General features: G+C 39.9%; 3 protein-coding genes across 3 annotated transcripts in view; all 3 read right to left on the bottom strand.

Annotated features, from left to right (window-relative positions):
- mybpc1 (myosin binding protein C1) overlaps nucleotides 1-14,070 on the bottom strand; it is a gene marked incomplete at its 5' end in the record, with an annotated part of 29,890 nt that extends 15,820 nt beyond the window's left edge. Inside the window, 6 exons of the mRNA XM_080050868.1 lie at nucleotides 176-224; nucleotides 321-438; nucleotides 533-681; nucleotides 1,069-1,179; nucleotides 9,377-9,403; nucleotides 14,049-14,070. Of these exons, the coding sequence (XP_079906994.1) occupies nucleotides 176-224; nucleotides 321-438; nucleotides 533-681; nucleotides 1,069-1,179; nucleotides 9,377-9,403; nucleotides 14,049-14,070 (476 nt within the window). The remainder of the gene's footprint in view (nucleotides 1-175; nucleotides 225-320; nucleotides 439-532; nucleotides 682-1,068; nucleotides 1,180-9,376; nucleotides 9,404-14,048) is intronic.
- Nucleotides 14,071-17,085: 3,015 nt separating this feature from the next.
- spi2 (Spi-2 proto-oncogene) lies at nucleotides 17,086-19,013 on the bottom strand (the record flags this gene model as incomplete). The annotated part of the gene is made up of 5 exons (XM_080051495.1): nucleotides 17,086-17,396; nucleotides 18,241-18,388; nucleotides 18,513-18,580; nucleotides 18,681-18,765; nucleotides 19,008-19,013. 5 exons carry the CDS (start codon nucleotides 19,011-19,013, stop codon nucleotides 17,086-17,088), a joined length of 618 nt encoding a protein of 205 aa, XP_079907621.1.
- Nucleotides 19,014-19,546: 533 nt separating this feature from the next.
- On the bottom strand, nucleotides 19,547-22,247 carry spic (Spi-C transcription factor (Spi-1/PU.1 related)). The gene is made up of 5 exons (XM_080051341.1): nucleotides 22,143-22,247; nucleotides 21,906-21,987; nucleotides 21,421-21,542; nucleotides 21,213-21,318; nucleotides 19,547-20,937 (listed from the first exon to the last, which is right to left on the bottom strand). Exons 1-5 carry the CDS (start codon nucleotides 22,179-22,181, stop codon nucleotides 20,441-20,443), a joined length of 846 nt encoding a protein of 281 aa, XP_079907467.1. The 5' UTR covers nucleotides 22,182-22,247; the 3' UTR covers nucleotides 19,547-20,440.
- Between the last annotated feature and the right edge of the window lie 387 nt (nucleotides 22,248-22,634).

Consider the following 22,634-nt stretch of genomic DNA (forward strand, 5'->3'; position numbering starts at 1 on the left):
GTACAATAATATTACTTGAAGGTGAAATGTTCTTCTCTTCAAATTTCAGGAGCATTTATTAGTATAAATCATTTGCAAGATAAATGCATGTGGGGAAAAAAGGAAAATACTGCACTTTTGCATACTACATTCATTGGTGATTCCTTCACAATATGAACATGTCTTCTTTCATTACCTTCTCTTGAAAGCCGATCGAATATCAATACTCTGTGCCTGTTCAGCTTCTGTAAAACAATGAAAAAAACATATGCTATTCTATCTTTTAGCTCTTTTGTGGACATATATTAATCATTACATAGCACTGTCTTCCATTAACCAACCTTTAACTTCCAAGTCAAAGGAACAGCTGTCAAACTTGTCCTTGTAGTTGATTTCCACCCTGTAGTTTCCGGCATAGTTATCTTTGGCCTTGATTATTTGCATCTCAAATGTGTGGACCTGCCAGGGAGTGATTTATATACAAGAATAGGTTTAACAGCACCATCAGTGTGTAACTGTGTAACGGATAAGTGGCTACCCAGACGCAAAGTACCTTGGTTTGGCGGTCAAAGGTCTCTTTTAGCTGTAAGTGCTTTCCTGTCTTGCTGGCCAGATCCATCCATTTCCCTTTAAACCACTTGACAGTGGGTTTTCGAAGGAGATCTTTGGCCTCCACCTTGGCAACAAAGCTGATGTCTCCACCTTTTGAAAAGACAATACAAAATGATCCAACAGTCCAAATGTCTAAACAATAAACCATTGACAGTCACATCAATTATGGTGACACTATGCCTAACCCATCAGTTGGTCAGCTTAGCTTAGCACAAATACTGGAAACAGCCCTGCTGTGTTACAAATCACATTCAATAACTTTTTCATTTTACAAACTACATACTGCAGCTGCCATTAAAAAGTTAGTACTTTGCATGCAGTATGCACACAATTGGGACATATTATTGTCATAATATTGCATCTCATCTAATTTTGGCAAAAAAGTCAGTAACACCATCCTCTTAAAATTCATATTAAAATCTAAAACGTCCCAGTTTTTACCATCATTAATTCCTCTTTTTTTGTGCTTTCACTCACCCACAGTGACAGAGGCGCTCTGGGGACTCATTATCAGCAGGGTGGACATTGGCTGGGCGACAATGGGCTTGTCCAGATCCTCAGGGGCCTGGCCCTCTCCCAGAGACCACACTGGTCAGTCAGGAGAAACACATACATCACACACTGCTCTCCACTGTCAATGTGCAAAGAAAAAATAAAGCGAAACAGTTGAGGAATTCACTTTTGATCCAAAAGTTGAAATCCTTCTGTACAAGAGGAGAGTCTTACAGACAGACAGACAGACAGACAGACGGACACATTTTCTCCCTTCCAGTCATCACATCCCATACAGCAGCAGTATAAAGCTCTTTGCAACATGGAAAGCATGAAACAGACAATATGAACCACAGAGAGAGTGTCTGATTTACTGAACACGCCACAAGTATGCAACATTTTCAGCGGAAAAAGGGAATGAAAACTCATTATGTTTGTAAATTCTTCAATGTCCTGATGCTCCAGTCTTCATTGCAATGGGAGGTTTGAATGTGGCTGAATCACGCTGTTGACATAGTTGTTATTCAGTCTCGTTAAGGTTAACGTAGTCTTCACCAGTGACAAAATGGTCTATCAAATGCTGCAAATTTTGTAATCCTTTATCCTATGTGAAATGCAAAAAGTTTACATTTTCCCAAAGCCCCATCATGTCCTATGCGAGGTTTGACGCAAAACAGGAAAATGGTCGAGCCGCAGTCACATTTTCTTGATAACGGTCAAAACATCCTCTTGGAGTGTATCTAAATAAAACACAATAACCTTTAGAGACTTTTTTCTTTTCTTTTTTTACTACCACTGTATTACCTGAGTCTTTTCTGCCCATGGCTGGCACAGGGGCGCTATCATCTAAACAGAGAGAGAGAAATTTACAGTATATTTTAATAAATAGTACTGTAAAGTCCACCGAAGCAAGCACACACTCAAAAAAAGTAAAGCAAAAAGCAAATACAGATTTGCAAGCAGTGACACAAGGAATTCTGATAACACAAAATCAATGCTAAGCTATTTGTTTTGCTTTAAATATATTGTATGGATAATGATTGATTACTATTTGCCTATTTGCCTATATATGACTTTTATGATCAGAATTCCAAATATATGCACATAAATGGCGATTTATGCGTACAGACAATAATAAACACGATCATGTAACACCCTGAAATTTTCATGAGAAAATTAATGTGTATATTAATAGTATGGTACTATGTTAGCAAAGACATTTTCAACATCTTCGCTTTCATCTATAGAGAACACACACAAATATCTAGAAGTAAACATGTATCCAACATGTTTCCTATACATTCCGACATTTGGTCATTTTGATTCAGAGTAGGCTACTTGTTTGGGTTCTAAAATGGTAGAAGGATTTAACAGATGGCTCTTACTAGGCAGCTCAATTGAGAGTTTCTTGAGCGAATTGGCATCCTCTGTGAAAAAAGCACAGTCGTTATTGAAATGAATTAGAATTCACTCAGCTGTTTTGATTAATACTGTGTCTATATCAGTGTGGGTTTGACTATCAGCTGGATGATTTTCATTATAAAGCTCATGAAAAGTAGCCTTGTGGTTGTCATTCTCGCTCGGAAGTTAACCCAGGGTTGTGTACATTTGCCAAATAAAACCCCTTATCCATAATTGAAACAAAAACATAGGGTTTGAAACATCTAGAATAACACAAATGTGAAAAGGTTAAGCCGCACAAAATCCGAAGTTAAAGGTGCTCTGAGAAACTTTCAGTTTGTGTTAATTCGTGCATCCCCTTTAGGCAAAGGCGGCAGTCTTTTTACTACACCTACTGTAGTTCATTGACAAATACATTAAGAAAAACTATATAAAAATAGCATTCTTTGCACTGATGGTCTCGTTTTCTGTTACATGTAATGTATGATCATCAGAGGAAAAATTAGACATATACAGAAATATTTAAAAGTTCCTTGTAGCTACTTTAATTTTTAAGTATTTTTGGGATTTTACAGGAAACAGGGCTTCCACGAATAGGACTTCCTGGATGTTTTGGCAAATTGTCTGGTTAACTTCCAATACCGTATGGCAGCTTTATTGGGCTTTTTTAATGTGAAGCATCCAGGACTGTCTTACATAGTTACATACTGTTTATGTGAAATTAAATCAACTATTTTTAAATTAAAGTATAAGCTTAGGTAATTCAAAATACCATGACATTTTGGTAAAATCACTTATTTGCTGCTTTACCAAGGTTTGGATGAGAAGAACAACCATTTTAGGCCTACAAAACCTGGCAACAAACTAGGTAATACCAAGTTTTGGTCTACCCCATCTTCACCCATATTATTTTCTTTTAAGCTGTGTATTTTGAACAACCGGGAATAGAAGAAAAACATGCCAAATTGTAAAAACTTAGCTTTTTTTCAACATTTGAAGTAGACTAGTGTAGTGGCTGTTTGGGATGTGCCTGTTCCATGGCTTGTATTTTGATGCAAATCTATTTCTGTTACAGTAACGATTCACCGTGGTCCATAACCATAACAGTATGGAAGTTGTTAGATTGTGTATTTTCTTTTTATTTACACCAAGGCTAACTTTTGCCCCAGCTTCAAGCTAGGCTAAATACGTCCAGCGCTAAAATAGCTAAGATTTTTTGGGATGGACAGGGATGAAATATTAAGACAGCAAGTAAGTGAATTAACCAACTTTCTGAGTATTTGAAAAAGCATAATGAATAAAGTAAGTATATCAACACAAAAGGGAATGCCAACAACCAAAAAAGTTTAAGAATGAAACGTTAGCTAGGCCTATTCATTAGCATAATCTGTACGGACAATAGCTGGAAATAAGAGATGACATAGGCTACTGTAAATTGAATTCATCATTCTGAATTTTGTATGTACCATTATTAATCAGATTAGCAGCATTCCCTTTGAGCAGACAGACAAGATATTAAATGATAGCCTATATCGAACAATAATGTGCATGTGTATTAATAAGCAACCATGTATTTTTTATTCATGATATATAGGGGAGAACGGGGGAATGTGAGGCATCGGGTAATGTGAGACACCCCCTGTATCTAGGCAATGGAACACATTTTTGGTCATGTGAGATATATCTTTTCAAGCCCCTCTCATTTCCACTCGGTCATGAAAGAGAGGACCTCATGGTGATGTTGTAAGCATGTTTTTTTCACAAAAAATTATTTTTTGCATGTAAAAGTAAATTTTCTTGCTGTCAACTTAATCGATTGTTGTGCCAAAGCAAATTGATTCAGGTAGAAAAACTTCTATCATACATGTTGATGAACCACCAACATATGAAACCATGTGATGATGATAACTGAAGATTAGCCTGAATTGCTGAGAGAGGTCGTTTTTTCTCAAATTGTGGCAGTGGGGTAAAGTGAGACAAATGCTGTGGGGTAAAGTGAGACAGTGTCTGTGCCCTCTTTTAATGAATCCATTATATTTGAGGTAGCAAGGAGACTAGTTTGAATAAGACAAAAGACAATGTGGGCTGGAGGTGGGGGTTGATGGTTGAAGGGGTGTCAGCAAGGGCATGGTTTGGCATCAATAGACTCTTAAGTAATATGTCTTTATTCAATGAATGATACCAATAAAACAAATGCAAAAAAATATTAATCAATGACTGAAAAGATGGAAAATGACAGCTGGGTCTAGTCCTGTGTTCTGAGTCCCAGACTGTTCTGGTTCTGATTGTCCTTCTCTCTGACCCCCAGACAGTAGCTGGCTCTAAGGGTCCTGTGTTCTGACCCTCAGACTGTGTTTTAATCTTACTGGTTCTATCTGTCATTTGAATGTTGATTATTGAATATGAATTATATGTTGTATTTGATCAGAGTTACTTTCAAGTGTTTAGAAAAATGTTTTGCTTAATTGACCAAACCCCATGATTCTGTTACTAGTCCGACATTAGTTTTGGAATATTTGGTTTTCAAGCTAGCTGTCACGATTCTAACTGTTACAACATGTGTTGTTATGGTAGTTTCAGAGTTGAAAAAGTAAGTGGATCAGTTTACCCCCTTGATTTCTCTGGTCTGTCTCAGTTTACCCAACAGCTGGGGTAAAGTGAGACACATGACAACTTTTTTTTAAAACAATCATATTTTCACTGCCCTTTGTCTTGAATAAATTCTGCTAATGCCCATTTCTAGGAAACATCCTGAATTAATGGGAAATGTGTAAATTTGACTGATAAATCATTTAGCTCGCTTAGAGGGGAACAAATGTAAAAAGTGTCTCACATTACCCCGTTCTCCCCTACATGTGAAATATAATTCTAACATCCATACCTTTATTATTCAAGATGTGTAAATAAAGGTTGATGTGCAAGTTAAAATCACACATTTACTAAATGTATGTGCAAAGACATACATCGATTTGACAGATCGGAAAACCGTACGGAAAAATACCGTTTCAACTGTGGAGTAGATTTGTGCCAATGCCTTTTTGTTACTAAATACTAAAACAATGAAGTTAAAATGCACATTACACAGCAGAGTACATGTTTCGACTCATTTAAACATTTTACTTAGCTATTGAAAGATGTCTATACTGCCATGATAACTTGTAACACAAACGTACTGGTACCTTAAGAGAAGGTTTACTTGAGTGCTCTTCTTAACATTTTCAAAGTGCCCATATCGAATTGATTTGAGCCTGATTCGAGGTGAATGCTCCGTTGCAACCGTCCTTAAAGGATGAGGTGAAGAGGAATAACTTTGGAAGTAGTTAGGGTTGTTAAGGGTACCAACCTGCTTGAGGTGTTGGGGATGGGGGTGTGGCTGCAGCATCATCATCATCTGCAATAAAGTTGTAATGGACAAAATAGACCCACCTATCAAAAAGCTCCAAGTCCATCACTGGCCAACAAAGGCCATTGTTCACATGCGAGACAATTCTGGATGAGATGAAAAATGACATGCAGGTCTTGGACAGAAAAAAATGGGACCAAAATAAAAAAGCCGATGATTTGGCTTGTGCTCAAAAAGACTCCACCACAGCACACGTGTATATATATACTGTATATATAAATAAAAAAAATCAACCTTTTAGCAGCTGCAACTCACATTTACAAAAAACAAAACAAAAACAAGACTTCAAACCCTATTTACCTCCGTTTTTTCACCTGTGTTGTATTTCATCTATTCTTATAGACGATGAATTTATTTATTTCAACTCGCCTGAAGATACTATATAAGAAAACTGATCCAAGGGAACCAGCCTGGTTCTTACCATTAGTGTGGATAATAGAATAAAGGATTGACTTTGATGACTTACCTTGCACACAAACTGCATTACCTTCAGGTAGCCCTTTCAGGATTTAATCAGTACTTTATCTAAAGTCCTTATTTATTATTACGACATCTGGAAACAACGCACCATTAAGTCCTCAGGTGCAAGTGTAATCGCTGATTTCTTTGATGTACTGTATGAATGCAATTGAAGCCATACAGGAAATAGAGCATTGTTTTAAAAGCAAATAAATCAATGCATGGTCCATACTATGAGTGAAGTCCATAGCATTCTTAGCAGGGAAGTAAAGGTAATCTATAGCTTTCACCTGAGGATGAATCTAGGTTTTAGATCATATAAAATAAAAAGAAGGGCAGTTTCGCCATGCTGCCAAGCTATGTAGTATGCAACTGAATAGACTAATAAGACTATTTTGGGCTTGTTTCGGTAGCATTTTAAGATCTACAGAGGTACACATGCATTTTTTTTTAGAGAGAGCTGGGACTGATTTGTTGAGGTATACTTACCAGGTGGTTGGGGAGAGCAAGGGACTTCTTCCTTAACAGTAGAGTTAGTGGATTCTGCTTGCTCATTCACCACAACCTCAGCAGGCGGAGGTTGTTTTGAGCCATTCTCTGCGGGGCTAGGGGGCTCCTGAGCCATCACAGCCTGTAATGGCTCAGGCTCTGGGTTCTCCACAACAGTCTCTACTGGCTCTTTCCCCTCTGCTACTGCTTCTGCTACTGCTTCTGTACAGCAGACAAAGCGCCAAGCTGGAGCAGCAAGCATCGGGCAAACACTACCGGCAGCCTTGCAAGACAATACTTTGCCCAAACAAGGTGGGTATAAATCGCTAATGACCAGATAGCCACCATCGTAATTGGTGACATTTGAGTAAAATAGTCATTTCAAACTAGATTAAGAGTCTACGATCACGCTAATAGCTCTGAGAGGCTTCAGTTAAATGATGATGCCAGTGTGCTAACCTTCTCTGCTCTCTCTAGCATGTTGATGTTTGGCGTTTCTAAGGTTTACCATATGCCCCATCTTTATCCAGGAACAGTAGTTGTCAAGCAATTTTGTTAAAACTACAATTTTAAACTCATGGTGGCGCAATAGGAAAAATCTGTCGTTTTCGTCATCTTGAAACCATGATCGTTTGTAACATTTTGTAGAAATCCATCCGATAGTTGTTGAAATATTTTACAGTCAGGATTAATGTGGTAGACTGATCGAATGCATTGAATTAAACCAAACTAGTGTGGTTTAAAAAAATAAATGTATAATTTTAATGATCGATAATTTGTCCAAACTAAAGTATATGTACTATTAAAGCGGAAATGTAGTATAGCGTCATGTCTCGTGTTTTGATCAAATGCACCAACCTATCTGGTCATTGCATATCTATACTGTAAAGTGATCAAGGAGGCAGGGGTTTACTGACTTGTATGGAATGATCAGATTGCTTGTAGTAGGCCTACTGTTACATTTAGACAGCTGGCCTTTGACAAGAGCAAGAAGAGTCGGTAAAGCCCAACATCCCGAATCCCTCTACATCCTGTATGATGACTCAATATGTCATACAGTTAAGGAGAAATAAATACAGCCACAGCACAAGTTAGAAACGGCACCAAGCGTTAAGGCATTTTCAGGTAGTGCAGTGTAGGTGCGTGGACATGCGCACAGAATGTGGGGTTGTTGTCTTACAGCTAGACTAATTAACTTTTTTTTGTGTTCACATACAATCATAGTTGAGCAATCATAAATACACAAGAATAGTGCAGTTTCAGACCTCTCGCAGTGAATTAGGGGAAAAATAAAATTGTGATGAAACACCAAACAAACACGTGATGTGAGTGTGATTTGCAAAATAAGGAAACTCTGGGGCTGGTGAAGGGGGCATCAGGGTTACCCACCTTGGGGTGGAGAAATCTCCAGGGCAATCTCAGGTAGGGGCGGGGCACCGTTACTGTCTGTAGCAACGCTTTCTGAGCATGTGACAAATATAGTGGTGGATGGAACAGCTGCTTTTTATAAGCACAAAGCTTCTGCATCTGCAACACCTCTCTTTCAGTCACACACCCGAACAAACAGACATGGAAGCACATACAACGTGTTCTACCTCACATATCTACAACCACACTTCACATCACCAACACAATAAATCATGTTTTTTCAGACCATTCTCACATTCAATACAACAAAGACATAAATAGGAAACATGTTGTAAGACTTTCCTGATTACAACTGTGCAGAACGTGCTGTTAATATATCACAATTTGGAGTATGGTAATAGCGTTGAGGGTCCCAGTTGAAGTGCACATTAAGAAACACAGTGTTATCTATGTCGAAATAGTGTGGTGGCAACTGAGTTATTTATAAGGACTGTTGACTGAATAGGGTGGATTTTTCCATGAGTTAAATGAATCAGTTAATTAGTCAATAAAAAAAACACTGGTTATGACTGTAAATTATGAACCAGTACACCACTGTTCTTGGCTACCACTATAATCTGACTTTGAAGGTATTCTCAAACTTTGAAGGAGTCTGAATAATTTATTTATCTGACGATTCCCCAGCAACACTCTTATTGTTAGACACTAACAATTGACCCTCCCGGGCCATTTTGGAGCCTCAAGATGCTGCAGCTCCAAGGTCAAACCCCATAAAGCCAGTTGCGTGCCAGCACCTTGCTCACATGGGGCGGCTGGGGCGTCAGCTGAATCAACAGACAGGGATCAGCTGGCTGGAGAGAGGAATGTCAGAGATTCTGACAGCTCAGTCATCACCACAGCTCGCTCTTTAGGCACAGCAGTACGTCCATATTGCCGACTATTGGCTCCACATTTACACTTCTATGCGGCTGTGTTTGCACATTCACGCCCAGTTCAGCGCTGCGATCGTCAGGTTAAATATCTAGATTTGCACGAGTTGGTCTCTTGTTCTGTTGTACAACTACCCTTGTTTTTCATTTGCCGATTGTATGTTTGTTATTGTGCACATACTGAATAATCCGCTATACAGTGAGTTGAGAGGGGTTGATTTGATGTGTATCAACATCAACTTACCTTGCGGCTGGCCATTTGGCACCTCATCTAAAGAAAGACAAACAAAACAAACTGTTAAAACATGACCAAAAGACTTCTCGTCTTCAATGCAATCAGCATAATGTAATCATACAACCCTCTTTCTTCGTTTTTTCCTTGACCTATTTTATCACCACTAAGCCATATCATCTTTGTGCTGGGTGACGACCGGCTCCTCATGCTTAGACACCATGTAGGCTTAACTGATTATGATGGAGAGGCCCCCATGACACACCGTTTGTTTGCCCTCTGCCTAGTCTAGACTTAGGGTGGGAGTAGGATATTCAAAACTTGTAACAGTAGTCAATGCAGGGCCTCTAAAGATCAAAGCATCCATACAACCTTTTGATAATTAACCTCCCTTATTAGTGGGTAAGTGGAGCACAGGGCCATGGGAGGTTGTCTACTCGTGGGAGTTTCAGACTACAGTAGTCATGAAACATCTGGAATGTGTTCTCCTATTGACCTTAGTAAGATAAAGTGAAATGTTCTCAAAGGTACAGTACATCAGATCAGCAGATTCATAGCAACTGGTTCAGGGTAGCCGCCATTACTCTACATTCCCACAAAAACTGTAAGCCTTCTGCTCACTTTGACTGTCTCAGTGAATGAAAAACATACACACTGCAATTTAATTGCCATTTGCCAGTACACTACTTAGTGATATGACGAAGCAAAACTTTCCAGTGTCTAATTTTCACAAAGTTAATGAAATTCTATAAATAAGCACTTAGTCTGATCAAGTACGATCCATATATTTAATGTTCCAGTGGTGAAAAGTCGACTTCTCTGCGGTTCAGCTATCTTAGCTTTCTTAGCTATCAAGGTATTCAGTTTATGTCATTGCCTTTTGGTGCATCGATGGGGCTTAGAAGTAATTAAATCTCCAAATTTAAGAACTCTTAATTTTACCAGAACTATCTGTGACAGTATCTATATTGGTACAACCATTCTGTAAAATGTGTGATTCAAGGCAGACTATAATCCATTGGCTGTGTCTGAAGTCAACCATTCATTTGGGGTTCTGCATGTGTGAGAAGAAAAGGATTGGAAAAATGTACAGGGATTAGTGATACATATTTGGAGTGACCAGTTGACAGCTCTGTTGCCATCATATGTTTGGACCAGTCACCTTCCACACAGCTCTCTGAGGAACATTATTGAGAACGGTCTTAAAATCTGCCTGTTAAGTCAATCTGTGACTATCTTCTCTTTTTTATTAGCCTGGATATTTTGGTATCAGTCCTTTTATTTAGCTAAAAAAAATATATTTGCAGAAAACCCAAGATACAATGACTGAAAGGGCCAGCTGGCACACACAATCACACAAGTGCAGTTTATTACTCAGGGATTTGGGAGCAGTAGGGACTTAATATTCAAGTATAAAAAGTTCAAATGGATCTTTGTTTGTTGAGAGTAACCTTCTCTTTCTTTATTTGACAAAATCCTGGATCGTAGATAGTTATTGTGTCAATAAAAAGGTCCGTTCTTGGGGGATTACAGCAATAAAGATACCAAGACATAGCTCCAAAATACAAAGAGAAAATTAATATAATATTCAAATCCAGCATCCTAGGTATTCCAATTTCTCCTTAATGTCTGAATATATGGATAATGCCACCATAATGTTTCTTTGAAATCCTTTCACATTACACAGCCAATACTCTTGAGACTTGAAGCTCTTCCTTGAGCATTTTTAACTATAGAGAGTCTCCGTTTCTCACTGCGAGCTGTTTGAAGCCGGTCTACAAAGATCATAATTCCATTTGTCTCCCATCACTTCTCAGCTTCTGAGATCCCTCCATTTGTAATCATTCCCTTGGAGCATTCCTTGTTTAAATTAGCCACGCACTCCCTTCCCCTCTCACTTCAAAACAATGTGTCGCTGGTCAACGGGCCCACAATCCTGCAGGGTCACATCATGCTCCCGAGAGTCGCGGCTCTGTCTCATCACGGTCGGGATAATGAGAGTGGAGAAAGGTTTTGTTTTACCTCGGAGGACTCCCAGTGCAGCTGACAGGGCTGCAGGTATTTTCAGCTGTTGCCCCTGCTGGCGTGCAGACAGAAGGGGCTCACACAGGCTCCGACGTGAGCCAAATTGTCAGCAGCTTAATTTTTCCTATAATAGACCTTTAATGCTTTCATAAAGACGAGGAGCCTACATTAAATATACTGCTTGCTCGGGGTGTGGTTCTTTGGTTTCCATTCTGGTTAGACAAGACAAGGACTTTGACAAGGAACTTCTATGAGACTAAGTGTCTGATAAGAGATGAGAGCTGCACTAGTCCGTAAATGAGTTGCTGACAGGTCCACCTATATCTGCCTATGGGTGTGATTTATGAGGTGTGATTCTGTAACTTAAAACAACACTGTCAAGAAGGACAGAGCTCAGGGAGAGTGATGGACAGTAGCCACAGTGCACATCATGAGGTGAAGACATGGGCTTGTCACCAACTGAGTAGCAGCAAGGGAAGTGCTGGGACACCTCCGGGCACAAGGTCAGAGGTTTGATGGAGAGATGTCTGACCTTTGAGCGAACCATTCTAAAGAGCGGGTGGCAGGGAGATGTCTGTTTGGTGTGTGGCACAGGGAAGGAGGGGGCTGGAGGGAGGGGGGCTGGATGGAGATGGCAGGGAACAAGGGATGGGGATTAAAAGTGCGCTCATTCTGAACTATTCCAGGGACAAGCATCCAAGTCCCAAGAGATCTCAGCCAGTCTGTCATCTCTGGTTGGCACTTTTGAAAGGCTTGAGAGTGGGGTGATTAAAACAACAGCGCTGGCCTCCTTCTCGTCAGCTGTTGGGACTCATTTAAAGAACAATACTTTTCTACCCTCATTTATCTGCAGCTCTGGGCTGTGCATCTATTTGTGGGTAGTGTTTGTAACAGACAGGAATCTGCTGCCTCTATTTCACCATAGCTTTGTCTCTGAGGGGATCAGGGAAGTTTATGGCAGTGGATTGAACAACTGTGCACTACACAATAGACGATACAAAGGTGCTTAATGATAAAGGCCAAGGTGTGCTGCACACATACATATTTTGGTGAGCTTAATTTTCTCTGGTTGTTGGTATAGGGGTGAACCTGAATATATAGTCTACTACTTGACGATTTGATCGACGGAGCACGATTGGAATGCCAATCTCACAGTCGAATAGCCACATAAATGTAACAAGTATCATTCTATTCTGGCTAGACCGGGGTGCTGAATGTCTGAATATACATGGAATTGCTTGGTTTATCCTAATAAGTCATGATACATTGCCGATATTTATCAACCATACTGTATATAAAACAATTGTGCGTGTGCCTCCTTGTCTGGTGCTGAAAAAATATGGAAGCCAATGTAGCAAATGAGAATATCGATCAATGAGCATAAAAAAAAAACATGATTCGATCATCAATCGACCATAGGCAAGACTTGATTTCGAATATGAAAATTTGTCAAATTTGATCTCCCAAATGCATCATTACAAATAAAAGAGATTTCTCAAATGAACCAAACTTTGAGAACACAAAGGCCACTGTTCAAACAACAGGTCTGTATAGTATACGGTGCCCTAAAGCCCTAAACGTTGGGTTTGAATAAGGAACAACTGTTAAAACACTGTTAAGGGTTCAGAAAAGGCAAAGGAAGAATCCTTCGTAATAGCAAAAGGGAAGCAGAAGGGATCCTTATTTCAGGACAGGCAGACAAGAATTACATGTCTTGTGTAAAGAGATTTATATCCGTGTCCGTGTGCAAATCATATGTCAGGAACATCTACGGACAAATCAATTGCCCCCTGGAGGATAATAAGTTTATCAAGAACGCGATTCATCCCTCATCAGGAAGGCTTCCAAGATCCTGACAAAATGTTCCACTTCCTCTACATGGGCATGTCTGGATCGACGGCAAAACCCCCGAGAGCTGAGCTAATGGGGAGGGCGACAGTAATACCATACCGTAATGACAGACAAGGGCGGATTAAAAGGGAATGTTGATGGACACGACGGTACAGATGAGTGACAATATGGTGTGCAGTAGAAAGCCGACGTGAGGGCAGGACAGGGGATGGGTTAAGATGTTGTGTTAGAATATGGAGTTGACTTGAATTGCCATGGGACAGGTTTGAGGGGTCCAAACCAAACCAAACCATTCTTGCACGACTCCCAATCAATCATCAGAACGACAACTGAATCTACGTTAATATTGATCCTAATTTGCTCAGTTCATCCAAATCGTCCTCTCAAAATTCCTTCATTCCACTTCATTATTATGTCTATCTAAAGCTGGATCGCGCGGAACAATCCAGTGCATCAGGCCCCCCTCAACAAGAATACTAACTTTTTATAAACCTCCCCTTTTGCCCTCCGGGATAGTAGGAATACGCGTGCATGCATCAGTAATACAATACAACTGTCAAAGTCACTTTGCAGATTCCTACAACAAGCTGGCAGAAGTGATGGAGCTCCCTTCAGAATGTATTTACAGATTCTGCTCCCCTCAAACCAAAGCCAAACCATGGAATAAAAACGAGTTAAACAAGACAAAATTAAAGTTTTTTTTAAATTGAAAACATGCTGTGCAGCAGGCTTATTTTGGATCTTTGGTATGTGTGTGTTACAGACTTTGATATTAGTGTTGATCCCATCCTCAATATCACACTCCTACCTTTCTTTGTGGGCTCTGGCATCTTGAGCCACGTCCCAAGAAAAGCGCCAAGGACTCAAAAGGTTGCAGGTAGGTGTAGGTAAGGACGCCTGGTAAGGTGTTGTGTGGACCCTCTCGTCCAGGAGGTAGAAAGACGATGATAGGGTCAGTGGAAGAAACAAAAACCTTTATGGAGCCCTCGGACCCGAGTGATGGGAGATGAGGAGGGCGCGGGGATACGGTTTGGAACTCTCTGTGGGGGAGGAGAGGAGGACCAGTGACAGATCCAGGAGGGACAGGCTTTCGGGCCTTATATAGCGAGTTGGCATGCTCCGCCTCTCTGTTGTGGACGTTGCAGCTCAATCGGTCCTACATGTAGTGTTGCATCACTGTCCCCCAACCCACTGGCTGCTGTTCCAAATGTTTTAGATGAAAAGCAACAGCAAGTTAATACAATGGTTTTTTTTTTGCGGATTTGTGCATGGAAGCCCCATTTTTATATGCACTGGACTTTGGCTTTAGGAATCAGATCTAGCTTGTTCAACTCTTACAAAAACAAAAGCAGCCACTGCTCCTGACCAAGAAATAGTCAGACATACATCAAAATGCATAATTCTTACACTTTCGTTTATATAGGGTAAAAACAAACCAAAAGTAAATAAGTGAGCTTTGGAGGTTCTGGTAGGTGGATTTTGTTACCAATAGCTAGGTAGCTGTTTCCCCCTGTTTCAAGTTCTAATGTTAAGCTAAGCTTGTGCTAGCTGTAGTTTCATATTTAGACAAACATGTACAAATGTATCACCTGAAAATTTCAAACTTTTGACCTAAGATTAGGCATGTCATCATTACTTCCAGAGTGTCAGGGTGGGGGCTATCAGCAGGGCGCCAAAGGGGAGAATCCTTCATGTTCTACAGAAGCAGGCGACTGGAAGATCATTTGTCATTGTCTCAGGTCAGACTCAGGGTGATGTAATACTCTCCAACAATCCCCTCATGATCTACAACACATTCATAGAAATCTTTGGATGTATCCTAAAGGAAAGGTTTGAGATGACATGCAGCGACTTGATGCCAGATGCCAGGTATCAGTTTAATCCGCGTGTAATGTTGTCCAAGAACAGCCGGCTTTCCGACTTGGCAAAAAAATACTGGGGAGATGCCTGGGGCGATGGTCATATGGCCTAAACTTAGAAAGCTGTCATAAAACCTGACATTTGACATGCGTATCTGACATGAAAAGAGGGTTTCATTTTGAATTATGCCATTGATGTGGCTGCTTTGGTCTCTAATTAATGTCTTTAGCACGTCAAATGCGAGCGATAAATCAGCTGTGGTCTCTGATAAGATTAGACAACAAGGTTTAAAGATGCTGGATTTACGAGCAACGTAAACACATGCTGCCATTTTAACACATTGAAACTTCTCCTTCACGGATGCAGTACCCAACTCCTGCAGAGAATCTAACAATATCCCAACCACATGAGCCTGTTAATGAACACACAACATGGAAGTGCACTTAAAACATGCACTTGTTAATTCCTCAGACAGTCAAGGTAAAGCACTTGGTCTATTTTTGGAGCCATGGATACAGTCTGTGTGCCTGAATGCAGCATATATTGTCTGACAGATATGTACCATCATCATTACTGTCACAGCTTGGGAAGACCTCAGAATGATTCACTGTCACTACAACATACTAGGGTCTATTCTGCAAGCAGATGTGTGTCACATGATGGGGAAGCTTTTGATTGAGAACATACTCTTCCCTTAAATGACTGTTTTGATAATTCAGTTGAAAGTATGTGGCCTTTCTTGGTAACAGACACCCATAGCTCAGTTAGCCCATTTATAACCCGGAGTGGGCTCCAGCACTAAATACTGGGCTTAGGGGAGTATCACATGGGTCCACTACAAAGAGCACAAAACCATTTGGTATTGCCCGGGCGGCCCAAGAGTTCACATCACAGAGGCGATTTAGCCATGAGGTCACACACCACACAAGAAAAGAAAAGAAAGATGGTGGACTACACTGACACCCTGTGGTTCCCTACAGCAATCAACAAATATTACAGAATGGAAAAACAAATGCACTTGTCAACCGGTGAGAAAGCCCATTATAGGTGCATGCTGCTGCATAATTCTTTCCTCACAGGGGAAACATAATATGTTCTTGCAGTAACAGTAGAAATAGTAGAAGGCTCTTTTTGTGAAGGAAATCTCCCAAACATTTCAGAGTAAGAGCAAACTTTTTTTTAACACTTGGGAACTGGTAATGAAAGATGTTTTACTGAATTAAAAAGAGGCAAAACACCACCATGAGACATACTACATATTCATATTCATTAGACAAATATACTCAAAGTATCAAAAGTATTAGTATGGCCCTTTCAGAGTATATTTTTTATAATCATTATGTTAAAATGTAAGCAGTTCTTTGATTTTTTTTTCAAACAGACCTTATTCTTACACTCTAGATATGAAAAAGTGAGGAAAACTAAAACTTTCAAGGCAACTGTATTAAGATTAGATTAGAGTTTTGAGGCCAATTTAAGTTTAAAGGAAGGAACTGCTTACATTTCAGCCAACTATTTGATGTTGTTGAGATTCATATTGTAAGACAGTTGCTATGACAATTTCAGTTCTCGTGACTTTTTCATTATTAAAGTATTCGCCAATTTATGCATGAAAATCTGCTATTGTTCCACATCAAAATGTACTTGTGGCAGAGAGGGTTAGGGTTAAATTTGGAAATTTTTATTTTTTATTACGAATATACTCGCTACTTGGTTGTCACTTGAGTATTGTCATTCCCTTTTATCTTATTAGGTATGGATGTTTTATCTTGGCTCTTATCAAAGTTCTGTAAAAGTAGAAAAACATTTCTTTATTTCTTTTTTGTATTATTTACACCACAAACTCAATGCATGAACTACAACGGTAATAACTCCAAGAAGACCGATTTTTGAACAGAATTCGGTTTAAATGTGGAGCTCCAAAGTTTATTGAAAGGTTTATTATGTGAGATGATATGAGCCCACACAAGGTCTAGTAGTCCACATTACAACTCTCCTCCATGATAACTATGCAGTAACATCAGGGTGTCTCTGCTGAACTGGTAAGTGAGCTTCTTTTTCACCTTGAAGATCTCCCCAGAGTGAGCATAGTTCCTGAGGGCGCGGGACATCTTCTGGTAGGTCATGGGCCTCTTGTTGCCCTTCCTCTGCCCCCACAGAGCCGCCACCTTTTCCTTGTTGGTGGACGAGAAGCGGAAGACGCCGGCGGTGGTCGCTGGCACCCAGGAAACGCAGTCGGCCATTTTTGGATCCTCCAGCATCTCAAACAGGAAGTGAAAAAGTCGCACCTTTTTACCTGCAAAAAAAAACATTAAAGGTGCAGTGCGTAGAATGTATTGGCATTTTTCAGAACAGACTTCGTAGAAATGGAATATAATATTCATAAGTGTGTTTTAAATAATGTATAATGGCTTGAAATTAAAATAATTTTTTTCTTTTATTTCCTTAGAATTAACCTTTTATATCTACATATGAGCGGGGCTTGTCACCATGGAGGCCGCCATTTTGCACTGCCATCATTCTACAGTAGCACAGAATGGACCAACATTGTCATGGGAAATGCACCTGTTGGAAATCAAAGAAGAAGTACTATAGAATAAATAACTAAACCTATCTTCACCTCATAACTTGATATTGTGGAAAAACTTGAAGCAGTGGTGGATGATGCCATCTTTAGTCACTAGATTCTTGTCCTTGAATGCCAATCTAGCTTCTGTTTTTATTCGAAAGCATTCTTGAACTTTCACCACTAAATGCCACTAAACATTCAGATATTACACACTGCACCTTTAAAGCTGACAGTAAGCTGAAGGCTTTAAAAGAGGATTTCAATTTAGAGGAATATCATGGCAGCTGTCTGTGTACCACACTAAAACAGTTAGTCCTGGTTTACGGTTAATCATTTCCTCAAATGCAGCAATTCCCAGAAAATCTCTTCAGTGGTGGGATGCCATTTATCGGAGAGGGTTGAGCTATAAACACTGTGGTTAACTGATATGTAAAAACAGCTATTAGCCTAAGCCATGCGCAGCTCCATTGTTTGTTTGTTTTTACAGTAAAAGGAAGGTCTGTTATTTGCTGTCTTTGCTATTGTGTCCCTCAGGCAACAGTATCTAGTGACCAAAAAAAGGAGAACTTACCTCTCCCCACTGCTTTGGCCTGGTGCTTGGTTGGTTGCTGTGTTGATAGAGATTTTGGCAGTGATCCACGCTCAGACAATAATGCTGTTGTGCTTTGGCCGAGAGCTGGGGAGGTGTCGTGTGCCAGCACAGGCTGAAGTGTGGTGATCTTAGATGAAGGAAATGATAGGAACAAATTGTAGATATTAGCATATTGCAAAATTATGAACACCTTTAAAGGGACATGTGCACATCAGCTCTCACGTTGGGGAAAAGAGACACTTTTAGCTTACAGGTGAATCCTGGCATGTCCAGCGCTGCTCACACGATTCTTCGTCTGCTGTCCAGCACACCTTGTCCACTGTAAAAAAAAAAAAGCAAAAAGTTGCTAAAAGACTATACAATCAAATAAGTTTTGTAGTATTAACCTACAATCTAATTTCCCTGGCTTTTCTTCTTACCGTTTTCTCCATTGTTTTGCCTGTAGTATTCCTCCAGGAACTCTAAGATCACCTCCAAATCAGATTGAGTGTCCTGTAGATAATTCTAATAAAGATAAATAATTAAAAAAATAGCTTTTAATAAGACATCATGTAGATATTTTGCCTTGCCTTAAAATGTCACCCTTTGAAATAAGTCGACTATTTACCATGACTGGGGGAGGTTGGTTCCAATTTCCAACACCGTGCAGACCTCGTAGTTTGGGAGAATTTGACTTGAAAACTGACTCTTATTATACCCCCCTCACAGGAGCGGGGCTTTTCTGCATAACTTGAGGGGTTTTTTACTCCCATGCTCACAGGAACAATGACCACCAACACCAGCAACAAGTCAACCCATCAACAAAGCGTCCCCAGCACTGACCACATCCTCCCCGCTCTACCAGATAAGACCTGGCTGGGCCTAGAGGCAGCATCTATAAAAAAGCTCTTTGCCTTTTCAGGAAAAACACACTTGCTGCCATATTTTTCCTCACAGGATGTGTCTCAATTTTTAAGATTTTTTTTTCTCTTTTTTTGTCATGCAATATTTCATTACAACGGGGGACACTGCCAAACTCTTTCAAAACAGTCTTTATGTTTTTTTTTGTATGATAATGGTGGTGTGTGCTGCACAGTGGCTGCAGTTGTTGTTAACAAGTCAGTAAAGCCAAGCGAGAGGGTTTGTTGTACATATTGATTTATTGGTTTTATTTCAAAAGATTGTATTATTTACAAACATTTAATAACACACAATATATACAATAAGCATACAAACATGATTTTTCTTTAACATTTTTCAGCAAATAAATTATAAAATGTCAACACAAATAATGCTTATTACGGATGGTTTGTAACAAGCCCAAAACATACTTTGAAACATAACATCTTTATTTTTGTTATATGATTTTTTTTTTCTAGATGCCATTTCATCAGACTTAACCAAAGACCTACATCTTTGTTTTTAAGTAAAGGCCAAGCATCATTGCCAGGATAACTTACAGAATGTGTTTGTTCATATTTTGAAGTTTTAAAGTATTTACAATTCATTTACAGTTAATTTGCACCACAAAAAAAGGGAATTAAAATAGACATTTGCAAACAGACTCAAACAATAATTTTGTACCTGTTACCTACGAAAAGCCTTCAGACAGCCTTAACTGGACTCTTAAGGAGTGCTTTAGTTAAATGCAGGTTTGCTGACTGCAGTGTTAAAACGCTAAATAATTTGATCAGAATCTTATATTTTTTTCCTTTCGGTCAGATTGATAACTTTAAGCAAAAATACCACAGGTTCATGGTATTGCGATTACAGCTCTAAAATGTCTTATTTTGAAATGTCTGGGTAAAAAACTATTTTCCTTCTGCCTGAACATAATATTTTTATTTTTTAAACAACATATAGAATATTCTAAAGATTAATAAACTTGTATAATAACAACATTTAATAAAAAACAGTCCTTAAAGTGAGCAGCTCAACAACGTCTTTAGAGACATGCTCACTTTCTTCACATTTCATTTCTAGTAAAAGTGGTGATGATGCAGAAATATTCTGAGCATTGATAAACTTGTATGTTAACATCCTGTGTGTTCTAGTACCTTAGAACGGTATGACAGAGATAATGGCGGTATTGAAACCTTGACTTTTTCATATACCTTGAAACCGGTTATCGTCCCATGCCAAACTGAAGTCTTTATAAACTATTTTTTTCAGACTTTTAAGTGAATCTTTAACCTCCATTTCAGAGTTTGGTTATGCTGTGTGAGGTGAAGCTGGAGGCCAGATCATACTCTTCCTGCAGCTGGTAGTGTCCACTGTAACAGCTGTGCCAGTCCGCCACTGCAGCAGCGTGGTAGCTCTGTTGTTCGGCCGGGTCTTGGGCCCGGGGAAGGTGGACCTCCTCTTGATGTGCACCGTGGCAGGGCAGGTGCATCATGGACACCTGTGTGGAGCCCAGCCTGTGCAGAATGTCTGGGTTGAACTGGTAGGTGAGTTTGCGACGCACTTTCATGATCTCACCGGTGCGGCTGTAGTTCCTCAGAGCTCGGGCCATCTTCTGATAGGTCATGGTCTTGCGGTTGCCCTTGCGTCTGCCCCAGCACTCGGCCAGCTTCTCCTTGTTCTTGGAGATGAAGTGGAAGGTGCCACTGCCGCTGTCCGTCCACTGGATGGAGTCGCCCATGTTGGGGTCATTCAAAGCCTCGTGGAGGTACTCGTAGAGCCGGAGCTTCTTACGACCTGAGGAGATTGGTCTTGTTTTAGTGATGACTGTACTTTCTTTGTTTTTTTTAAAGATATTTTTTGGGTGTTTTTCAACCTTTATTTGACAGTTAAGGTCAGAAACTACAGAGTGGAAATGGGAAAAGAGAGTGGGGTAGACATGCAGTAAAAGGTCCACGGGTCAGATTCGAACCCGTGACTACTGCGACAAGGACTGAGCCCATTTGGTATGCGCTCTAACCACGTTTTTTTTTAAAGTGCAGATGTAAATTATACAGTTCAAATCTGTTTACCTTTGCTGCTCCTCTGTGGTGGTAAGATAGAGTAGAAATGAGGCGCTTCATTTTGCACAGATTGACTCAAAGAGACTTCAGGGATGACCTGAGGCCAAGACTGATGCTGAAAGAGAAACAAATGAAAAAGTTAAAAAAAACTCTCCCTCTTTCTGTATCTTCTCCCAGTGTTTTTATTCAAAATTTTTGTGGTTGTTGTTGTACTTACAGTCATGTCATTCCAGTCGTATACCGGAGTTGGTACATCAGTCTGGTGTGTGACCACGCAGCAGGAGATCTGACACTGCAGTGACGGCTGCTGTGTACCCAGAGTCTCATAATATGTGCACTCTGAAAAGACATTAGCAAAACATTAACAATAATTAATTAATTAATAATCCGACCACCACCTCAAACATACAGCAGTCATACACATTCACACGAGGCAAGGTGGGTGAAGTGTCTTGCCCAGGGACACAATGACCATGACTCAAGTGGCCGGGCGGGGATCGAACCGCCAACCCTAGGATCATTGGCCACCTGAGCCACAGTCGCCCCAAATGTATTTTGTATTTACAATGTATAACAATGTATTTTGATTTAATTTAAATATATATGTATTTTTTTTACATCAGAGAAGACAGGTAGAAAAAATGTAGTTTCTTAAGCTTAAAATCATGCAATGAAAAAAATGTATAGATATATTTACTGTACCTGAATCATAATATGAATGCTGTTGAATCACATCAATCGCATCCTGAAAGTGCTGGTTGATGTCGCTGCTCTCCAAGGAGGTCTGGAATAGATCGACACACATGGGTAAAGATAAAATGAATTTACACGACAAAATGTATCAGTTAATGCACCTTACATATTCATTTTTCATCAAAATAAATTCAAAGAGTCTCATTCGTATATACTGTGTATAAGTGTAGCACCCTCCCAACTCACCAGCTTGTAGGTCTGAGTGGTGCTCTCTGTCGAAGCCATTTCTGTCCTAATAGTTGAACACTGCTGTCCGAGTGCAGGTGTGCAGCATTTGGACAGGTATATATATGTTGCAAACCTCCTGTCTACCTGCTTTGTACCACACGGGCAGGTAGAGAGGGCCGGTCAATTTAAATATGGTAACGTCACGATGCATTACAGTCCTTACACTTCTTCTTTTTTGGAAGCACAGATCAGATACACATTTGGAGCATCACCGTCTCTCACTCTCTCCATGTTAAGATCACTATCTGAGAACAACAAAAACCCTCTTTATTGCACACTAGACCCCGGAATACCACTAGTTCTAGGCCTGACCCGAAGATTTGCATACCAGGCGAGATACGTATCTAACATACATACATCATTGCTGTTCAGTAATACATCACCCGATTGTAAATGGACATTTGAGTCTACGGAGTTAGAAAAACAATGTCCACTGTGGTTTAGGGTCCT

This window comes from Ammodytes marinus (assembly GCF_949987685.1).
Source record: "Ammodytes marinus genome assembly, chromosome: 22".
Classification (NCBI taxonomy): domain Eukaryota; kingdom Metazoa; phylum Chordata; class Actinopteri; order Uranoscopiformes; family Ammodytidae; genus Ammodytes; species Ammodytes marinus.